The 10,967-nt window shown below is 32.6% G+C and overlaps 1 protein-coding gene across 1 annotated transcript; it reads right to left on the reverse strand.

Annotated features, from left to right (window-relative positions):
- Nucleotides 1-6,429: 6,429 nt before the first annotated feature.
- Nucleotides 6,430-9,407, reverse strand: LOC139512337 (uncharacterized protein DDB_G0292186-like). Its single transcript, XM_071299898.1, has 2 exons — nt 9,271-9,407; nt 6,430-8,039 (listed from the first exon to the last, which is right to left on the reverse strand). Exons 1-2 carry the CDS (start codon nt 9,271-9,273, stop codon nt 6,483-6,485), a joined length of 1,560 nt encoding a protein of 519 aa, XP_071155999.1. The 5' UTR covers nt 9,274-9,407; the 3' UTR covers nt 6,430-6,482.
- Nucleotides 9,408-10,967: the final 1,560 nt, after the last annotated feature.

Genomic DNA, 10,967 nt, shown 5'->3' on the forward strand with positions numbered 1-10,967 from the left:
TTTTGGAATTTGGTTCCCATTTTTAAATTGGTCCAAAGGGTCCAAAATAAAACTTAGTTTGATTTTAACAAAAAATGAATTCTTGGGGTTCATTGACAGCTGAATCTAAACATGAATTTAGATTTTTGATTATGGGCCCAGTTTTCAACTTGGTCCAAATTGGGGTCCATAATTTAACTTTGTTTGATTTAAAAAAAAAATGTGTGGGATGGGTAGATGCCACTGTTGGTGGAGATTTATTTCCCCGAGGATATCACCAGACCAGTAGTCAGCACCTTGTTTTGAATTGAGTTATCATCGATATGTTCATAACTATAAATTAACTGTTAACAAAACTTTGAATTTTAAAAAGCTGAGGCTTTTCTACCTCAGGAATAGATTACCGGAGCTGTATTTGGTAAAACTTTTAGGAATTTTTGGTCCTCAATGCTCTTCGCTTTGTACTTTATTTGGCCTGTCGAACTTTTTTAGAATTTTTTGCCTCCGTGAATACAGGTAATATGTCTTCTGTTAAACTTTATTTCCTCTTTATTTTTTGTGTTTCCAGTTCTTCTTTTCTCTGCAGCTGCAATTGATTCCGAGTTTGTTTTTATATACAATTGTATAAAATTCACCGACTGATACTTTTGAACAAATTGTTCAAATTCATGATAACTTTAAAATGTCTGCTCCACATGTATATCAATCTTTTCCCATTTTAAGAATATTTATTAACCGAGAAAAACTGTTCACTTACCTATATATAAATGTTTTCAAAGTACATGTAGTTAATTAAATTTATTCACTAATTGCGACAATTTCTGTATATATTTCACGTTTAATTCCCGATCCGATGGCATTTTATTATAAAACCGGATGTGGGTACGCGTAGCCTACGAACGGCAATTTTGCTATTCGTACCCGCATGCGGGTACGCGCAGACACTGCCTTTAAATATTTTTTATTCGAGCCTCACTGGTGAGTCTTATGTAGACGAAACACGCGTTTGGCGTAAATATAAAATTTTAATCCTGGTATCTATGATGAGTTTATTCTTTGATATGCTAAATCTAACCATGAATTTAGATTTTTGTTTTTTTGGGCCCTGTTATCAAATTGGTCCACATTGAGGTCAAAAGGGTCCAAAATAAAATTTGTTTGATTTCATCCAAAATTTAATTTTTGGGATTCTTTGATATGCTGAACCAATCCATGGCCATGTATTTAGATTTTGGATTTTGCACCATATTAGGTAAATTAAAATTTTTTAAGTTCATTAGACCACATTCATTCTGTGTCAGAAACATATGCCTTTTAATACTATCATTTTCATATTCCCGATTATAACTGTCAAATATGAATTTACATTGCCGTACGACGTGTATCGGTATTTTGGTCCAAATAATTTGCCTTTCCATGAAAATTGTTTGGACGAATATTGTAAAATAATTGTATAAAGTTGTAAACTTGTATGTCAGTAAGGTAAACGTGTCCCTGTTTTTGATATCCTGTGGTGTTTGTCGTTAATGGAATATGTTCGTTGTTGTTCTGCGATTAACATGGTTTGTCCACAATTATATCATTGCTTGTGCGTTTCTCTGTTATGATATGAATGTTTTTGCATGTGTTTTTGCCGTATTTTTGTCACAAAGTGTTTTAGTGATATTTATTAATATTGTCATAAAGCGGGAGGTTCTGCCTGCCTTTCAACCCACCATTTTTTCTTAAGATGTCCTGTACCGAGTCAGGAATATAGCAGTTGTAATCAAATAGTTCGTTTCTTTGTGTGTTGACATTTGCTTTTGTTGCACTTTGGTGTTCCTGTCCTTCCTTTGTTTTCTTCTTATAGTTGATGGGTTTCCCTCGGTAAATTGTTTTTTTTCTAAAACGATGTATAACATTTGCCTTTATTTGTCATAGATTCTAGCACTGGGATGACACTGACATTACTGCGTATATCGAATTCGATGTATAAATCATAAACTCAGACAGAGGAAACCGTGTCTTTTGTTCCTTATTTTTTTTAGTTTAATGGGAAAATGTTTGGATTTTTAATGGAAAGAGCATCATCAATATATCTGAATGTGAAATCAAATGATCTTGCTTCTTTGAACTTCTTGTTTTTGACAAGTGTTCATATGAAAATAAGGAGAGGTCAGTGAGGAGAGGCATACATTTCGTTCCCATAGTAATGCCGACAATCTGTTGAAAAAGTCTACCTCCGAATTCAACAAATATGTTGTCAATTAGAAAATCCAGCATATTGATCATTTGTTCCTTTGTGTAGTATGTTTTATCCTTTGTTCACTTTTAACAAGATATATGGTATCACAATGAAAACAATAGCGTATGCTACCATGAAAAGCATTGTGGATTATTTCTTTAAGACGATTTTTTTAAATTTCTCTTGGAGAAGGTTGGTATACACGGTTGAAAAATAAAAAGTTTTGATAGAACGAATTTCAGAGAAAGATTTAGATTTAGAACCATAAGTTCTAAAGAGTTTTTTTCATATGGTTAATACAACTACGCAAGTAAAAGGGTTCACAGTATTTCTGAAGACCCTCTTTCACTGCAGGCAGAATTTTTGTCAATCTATTAGACAATTCTTTCGTCGAACATGAAGGTGAGCTAGCAATTTACCTTTGTTTGTACGGACCTTTGTGGAGCTTATATATTCAATACAGACAAGGGTATTGCTCCGTTTTGCTGTTCTACATAATGTTCAGTGAAGCCATGAAAGACTTATGATTCGCGAAAAGCTCATCCTTGTCAAATAATATGTTTTTGTACCAGGGTTTCCTGAGTACTTATTTTATTCCTAATTCTTTAACAAGACACTCGTAATAGTACGATTTACATACAAAGACAATATTATTTGAAGCTTTGTTAACATGAACACCTACATATTTATCGCTAAGAGATAATGGACATTTCACAGTGTCGATCTTTGTCTCTGAAAATGGTCTTTGGTCGATCATTCACACAGTTTTTCAACTAATGAGTGCGACGTTTTATCAGATACCAGACTGTTTTGCCAAAAGCAATTCTCCAAAAGTGTCAAGTTCAACTTCTTCTCGTGTATACCATGCTCTGGCGTAGTCCTCAGTGGAAACAATAATTATGTTGAAGTTATGGTTCCAATTGATGTGTTAGGGTTCTCTAAATTTAGGTCTATGTTGAATTATGTTTATTTCCCCAGTACTAATAACAGCGCCAGAGAGGAAAATTCCTTCACAAATGAAAGAAATATTGTGTATTACTATTTTCACTGGAACAAATACTAAAAAATATGTTTCTTATAGAATGAAGGTTTAGAATGTTTGTTCATAACAAGGACATATATTTTTCATTGTTTATAACAAACTTCCAGGGTACATTCTGTTAGGCGGAACAAGTATGCGTTACCAAGACCACAATTTCATTTGGTTTTAGTGTAATATAGAGTTGTCTCTCCTTTATCTTAACAATTAACATCTTTCTCTTTATGGTGTCTTCAAGGATTTGTATAGTAAGACTATACAAATCCGTGATGTTTTTGGTGTATATATTCTGAATTTTCCAATGTTTCTTACAAAAAGTAAATGTATGATGAATGTTTTATTATTTACTAGCTATGTTTAAAATTTTGTTGAAAGGATTTGAAGCTAGGTGAGTGGTGTTGAAAATTTTGAAATAGTGCGATTTTTCCTTTTATTTCATTTCATTTCTTAAAAGTGATATTTGTCGAAAAGCCATGAGCGTTAGCCCCTGACCTAAACATGAAAATAAGTGTATGTACATGTATTTGAATTATATTTCCTAACTTGTGAGATATCGCTTGTTACCAACCGAAGATTCAATATCATAATTGAAATGCCGTTTTATAGTCTTGTGATGCTGGATAAGCCAATCAAATTGACGCTGATTTTCGTATTCCTATTTCGTGTCACAATCGGTGCAATGTGATACGATAAATATCTCTTGATGCAAGAAATAGATAACAGGCCACAACTATAAGAGACAAAGTTTTACAAAATGGACGATATTCCATGATATGTCAAATCTTCATTGAAGATTAGAATAATACAGTTTTAATGTTGTAGTTTTAGTGAAAATATCTTTATATATATATCATTTTGCTATTCCTTTTATGCTTTGAAAATGGAATGCCTGTATAATCAAGTTACTGATTGTCACTTCTCAATTCTTGGTAACACGCTGTTGTACTGGGGATATCATGCACATTTCATTAATTTTTATTTGTTTTGAAGTTTAAAACATCTTCCAGAAATTATTTTTTGATAAATATCCTTTATCATTCAAGGCTGCAGAAAATATAAGGATTCGGCATGAAACCGAAAAATGATCGGCAACGCCTCGTGTTTTGTTAATATTTATACTTGCTTTATTCAGGGAATTTAAACAATCTCTTTAAATTTCACTTAAGGATGCAAATTATCCCAATATTTCTTTAACACTTGCTTATGGCAAACCTTATTGATAGTTGATTTCAAAATCTAATGATCGGCAAGATGTGGTATTTTTTTTTTAATGTTCAACTGCATAAATTAAAACCAACAATAGGTAGTATACTGCTGTTCGGAAGCCCTAAATTGATTAAGAGAAAACAAATCCGGGTTACAAACGTACAGTAAGATAACAATTGCCATTTACCTGACTTGGTACAGGACATTTTAAGAAAACATGGTGGGTTGAACCTGGTTTTGTGGCTAAACCCACACATTAATAATAATAATAATAATAGTGATAAAAAAAATTGAGAGGGACAATGGAGATACATATATACCAGAGGCGGATTTAGGGGGGGGGGGGGGGCAGGGGGCCGCCCCCCTTTTAAGGAAAAAATTTGGTTGCTTATATAGGGAATCGTTGAAAAGAGACTGGAGCGGGCCCCCTCTTAGGTCAGTCAGTGGGCCCCCCTTATGAACATTTCTGGATCCGCCACTGTATACCACGACACTTGCTATAGGGATGTATTTGAATTTGACAATATTTCTTGTGTCCAATAAAAGTTATGTTTGTATCGAATACATTTCACAGAAGCATACACGATTAACAGGTGCAGTTTTATTTCTAATAACTTTTTATTTTACATTATTAATTGTATTCTAGATCAAAAGTCAAAGTAATTTTGTACATGAAATTTGTTTAATGTACATGTTTGTAAAACTATCTGCCATGTGGGGATATGTATAATGCCTTGTGGGTAGATAAACTTGCATGATTCATATAAGTTTGTAAAGCAGTCAAAATATATGCAATTTGTGATGGACAAGTTTTTTTTTATCAAAACTTGTAAAAACGTGGTTGTTCTGGAAACACAATAGGTCTTGGTCTTTGAACAGCGGTATACTACTGTTGACTTTTTTTTTAACATAGAGTGAATAGTTAGCGTCATCGAAACTAAATCATCAAAAATATAATTACATAATATCGTTTATATGGTATCAATACTCTATTTGTGTCTATTTACTAGTATAGTACCCTGCAAAAAGTCTAAACACTAACAGTTCCTTTCTACCGTTGACTTTCTGCAACAACAAATTATCAGTAGAGTAAATCGTACATATTCACCTGATAAATTTGATTTGTTTTGTATACTTATACTTTGTAGTCCAAAATTATACGTAAATTCCTGTCTTTTTCCACTCACGGAATTGTTTTGTTATCAAAGGTTGCCTTGTTCTCATAGTATTTTTCATTATAAATTAAGAGTTAATATTTTTACCGACAGTTATACATTTTTTATAAAAAAAAGGGAGAATCTACCAAGTCTAAAACCACAAGTCGAGTAAAAAAGATGTATCATAACAAAGAGAAAAAGACGTACAATCAGACAATAATAAAAAAAAAATGAATAATATAATATAAGAAATCATTTTGGTTGAATGTTAGTACTTTTGTACATACACAAAAAAACCAGGTTTCAATCCAACATTTTCTTCACAAGAAAATGCCTGTACCAAGTCAGGAATATGACAGTTGTCATCCATTCGTTTGATGTGTTTGAGCTTTTTATTTTGCCATTTGATTAGGGACTTTCCGTTTTGAATTTTCTCGGAGTTCAGTATTTTTGTGATTTTACTTGTTACAATGTCAGTCAGATGTACAATTCTGAAGTATTGACTCATGATTTTGGTCGAGCTTTATATTTTTTTACAGGAACAGTGATAGATCAATTTCAATAAACACAATTCACGCATGATGATGTTATTTTGAAATAAATATTTATACTTAAATTTTACTTAAAACCCTTGACCTTTACTTACATTTTGTGGATTTTGATAAACATGACCACACCAAAGACTAAACAAAATTACTCCTGTGGTAGTATATTATTGAATGTGTTTTAGGAACAGTTTCATAAAAACAATTATACTGTAGCATACGTTTTACGAGAGTTTTTACAATGGTACACATAAAATTCGCTTAAAATGATAGACTAAATACACAAATTAATTTTATTATTAATGTACATAAAGCAACAATGAAGTGGTATTTCATTTAAATTGATGTTGACCAAGAAACAGTAATGGATCCATATTCATTGTTCCGAACGGATCTTGAGTAGTTCCCCAATTGTTACTATTACCCCACTGGTTATTGTTATTACTCAGCACTCCATGCTTGAGATCCCGCTGAATCTGGAACGGTTTCATTTGTTGTTTGTTCCACATATTTCCATCTGTCTGTTGGTTGTTATTTGGCCATCTTGTTTTCCTGATCTGTTCATTATTCACCGTTTGCTGTTTGTTGTTATTTTTAACATTGTTGTTAAGGGTATTCCATACGTTAGTTGACTTATGCTTAAACTGGTTATTTGGTAGTTTTTGATTATTTTGATTATTATTATTACTAATTAGTGGCTTTTGACTCTGGTTATTTGGTAGTTCTTGATTATTATTATTATTGTTCATTTGTGGCTTTTTAGCCTCCTGGATAGTTGGTAGTTTTTGATTATTTTTATTGTCAATTTGTGGCTTTTTCGCCTGGATAGGTGGTAGTTTTGGATTACTACTAGTCATTTGTCGCCTGCTTTTAAACTTGGTTTGATCGTTCGTTTTTCTTTCTTCATTTGTTGCAATCTCAACTTTTTCAGCGGTTGAATGAGAAGTGGTTTTCACAATACCACCAACAGAATTTACTTCATCTGGTTTTGAATTTGAAGGATTCAAAACTCCTGATACAACCTGCCCATTTTGTACATTTGAGTTGCGCTGGACAAACTTTCCTGCTGCTTGATTTTCTGGGCTGTTCTTGTTTATAGTCTCAACGATATACCCAGTTCCAGAGGAATATCCCATTCCACCAGACAAACCACCACTTAGTATTGGATTCAGTGAAGATCCATCCATGACAAAACCTATATCTGCAGCAACTTTGTCTGCATCCTGACTTGATGAAATGAATCTTTGTTGTATGTGCTGATTTACTGCTGTATTTTGATTACTGTTGGTACGAGACAAACTTTTGTCAGTTGTTGATTTTACTTGATCAATAACAGTTTTCTGACCGTCTTGAGTATTTGATATTTTTTCTATTGTAGGTTTATTAACAAGTACCTCGCTTGTGGGTATATCCTTATTTTTCATTAAACTACTTGTTACATCTTCGACTGTATTCTTGGTAACGTCGCTTGAACTTGAACTTGCAGTATGTGACCATTTGATTTCAGGTTTTACTACTTCTTTAGGTTTAATAGTTTCATAGATCGGTCTATGTACTCCTAAACCAAGAGAATGTTTGATTTTAGAAACTGCTATATCATTAAATTGTGTAATAGGTTTATCAACAGGCAATTTAGCAGGGGCAATTTTTGGTAATGTTTCCTCTTTATCCATTTTAATATTATCTTCCAAGAGTAATTGTTCATTGTTAGTGCTTGTCTTTTTATCAATTATATTAAGATTCCCACTAGTGAATATTTTTTCGTTAGGATTTCCAACAGGAGTGCACGTACATTGGCATTGTAATGTTCCATCATGTGACGTATGTAAAAGTCCACTGACCACTGTCAAAAAGGCGAAGATAAGAATGGGGATCATCATATTTCGTATCTGAAAAAATTAAATGAAAATAAAATTAGTAATACTTGACACATAAAAAGACATAAATCACTTTCAAGTTTAATAGCTAATTCTAGCCTGGACATAAGATCATCTAGACTGTTTTAAAAGGGCTGCAACACATAAACGATATGATGAGCTTAATATATCAAAGGTATGCCACGCAGGGTTATATTTAGGAAGAAATTGTGCCCATGCACATACTTATCATTTGATTTTCCCATTTGATTACGGACTTTCCGTTTAGAATCTTCCTCGGAGTTCAGTATTTTTGTCATTTTACTTTATACTCAAATGATCAATGCAGGTCACCCTACATACGAATAAGCATCTAATACTCTATGTACAGGTCTTTATCTCTATCTGTCAAAACCAGTTGTGATTAATTAAAACAGTTTTAAGATTAACCAGAAAGAACAAACGTTCGTATGCTGATAAGGAACAATTAACGCGGTGAAGGTATAATAAGAAGAATAATAGACTTCCTTGTGTTAATGGCTAGTAAGTAGTTCCTGAAAGGCAGCTGTAATAATTTACCCTAATTTTTATTCACATCCTCGACGAAGTACTCACATCGACATGCCAATGAGGAATGTTTGAAGAAAATTCATTCAAAAAGTAGACATCTTAAGATAAGATAAATAAGAACAACAAGCATAAGCACTATCAAATTCAGAACAAACCTATGACGTGTTTTTCTCTAATATATTTTGGATAAAATTCAAAATTGATATGGGGAATATGTCAAAGATACCACAACCCAAGCAAAGAGCATGGATGTCTATTCCAAATGTTATTACGAATAACAGCTTTCGTATTTTTGTATTTCTAATCGCAAGAATCGTTATAATGTATCTATTAAAGGAGGTGTAACTAGAATGTATATACTTTGAGTAGTACAGTGCTCACGTTTTCCATAAATTTTTGTGTTTTCTGTCAATATCATATGCGATCTCAGTCTTTAATATTTCATGTTACATTTTCTACTCTATTGTTTGTCATTTAGTCTTTTTCTGTTGTTTTTTTTGCCATGTCGATTTTATTTTATTTTCAACTTGTGAGTTTGAAAGTCCATAAATTTCGCCTATCTATTTCGGTTTCTGCTACGAATAAAGTTGTATTCTTTATATCGAAACATTATAGCAGTAGTTCCTCTAAGATGATAATTGGTAGAATATAATTTTGAATTGTAAACAAAAGACAAAAAAAAATAGTAGCTTACCATTCTGTATAGTCCTTTACCTTCGAAAAATCAACTCCTTACAGTTTACATACAAACACGCGCGAGTCAAAAGAGGGTCTAAACCAAGTAAGACAATGACAGTTGTTTACTGAAGCATTGATAAGTATTTCTTTCAAATAAATGACAACCAAATCAAAAAATATTAAATTGTCAATGTATAATTAAATTGTTGTCAGTATTACGTAATTAAAAGAGAGAGTTTCGGCACAAGTTATAAATAAGAACTACATCCGAAAGACCCCTTATTCTTAATTATGAATTATTAAATCTGCATATGACACTGTAACTAATTATTTAATTTAAATAATAAGTTGGTCCTGTCAGATCATGACATGCGGAGATGTGGTTTAAGTTTTAATTATATTCTTTCAAAATATGTTATACTGGTGTTTTTATTGTTTCTATCTATGCAAGTGTAACGTTCTCTTTAATTACATGTAACTACATGACATATTTTGGCTAAAGACATGTTTTCTTTATTAAACTTTAAACCTGGTTGAATTTTATTTGTAACTTTGCGAACAAATTTTCTATAGTATTCTGTACAACCCTTATCTTAATAGGCTATGTGTGATACATATAGTTAAAGAACAAAATAATGTTATGCAAGTCCAGTTATTAAGCACGTCCGGGATGAAGTCTGGGATTTTGAAATGTTTTACATTGTCATTTCGGGGCCTTTTATAGCTGACTATGCGGTATGGGCTTTGCTCATTGTTGAAGTCCGTACGGTGACATATAGTTCTTTATTTCTGTGTTATTTTGGTCTCTTGTGGAAAGTTGTATCATTGATAATAATATCACATCTTCTTTTTTTATATTAAGCATTTACATAGATATCAAAAGTACCAGGATTATAATTTATTACGCAAGACGCGCGTTTCGTCTTCATAAGACTCATCAGTGACGCTCATATCAAATTATCTATAAAGCCAAACAAGTACAAAGATGAAGAGCATAGAGGATCCTGGTCCAAAATTCCAATAACGTTTTGCCAAATACGGCTTATGTAATCTTTGCCTGGGATAATAAAATCCTTAGTTTGTCGGAAAATTCAAAGTTTTGTACACAGAAAATTTATAAAAATGACCACATTATAGATATTCATGTCAACACCGAAGTGTTGACTACTGGGCTGGTGATACCATCGGGAACGAAACGTCATCCAGCAGTGGCATCGACCCAGTGGTGTAAATAGTTATCAAAGGTACCAGGATTATAATTTATTACGCCAGACGCGCGTTTCGTCTTCATTAGACTCATCAGTGACGCTCATATCAAAATATTTATAAAGCCAAAGAAGTACAAAGTTGAGAGCATTGAGGATCCAAAATTCCAAAAACGTTTTGCCAAATACGGCTAAGGTAATCTTTGCCTGGACATATTATGATCTGGGAGTGTAAAGAATTAGAATTGATAAATTAATGGAGAACCAACGATCACCCATGTTCATCAGTTGCCTCAGTTTTAAGTCTGTTATGTAACGGTTTTGTTTTGGGAGGGGGAATTTTTTGACATGACTATTTTAATTTTTCATCGACTTATGAGTTTTGAATGTACCATTGGTTTCTTAATTCCGTCTCTCCTAGTTAAATTAGTAAGTGCTACGAATACACGCTTAATTTGGGGGATCCAATTTATTGAAATTGATTAATTATATAACTATTTACATATTC

Source organism: Mytilus edulis, chromosome 2 (genome assembly GCF_963676685.1).
Source record: "Mytilus edulis chromosome 2, xbMytEdul2.2, whole genome shotgun sequence".
NCBI classification, from domain to species: Eukaryota; Metazoa; Mollusca; class Bivalvia; order Mytilida; family Mytilidae; genus Mytilus; species Mytilus edulis.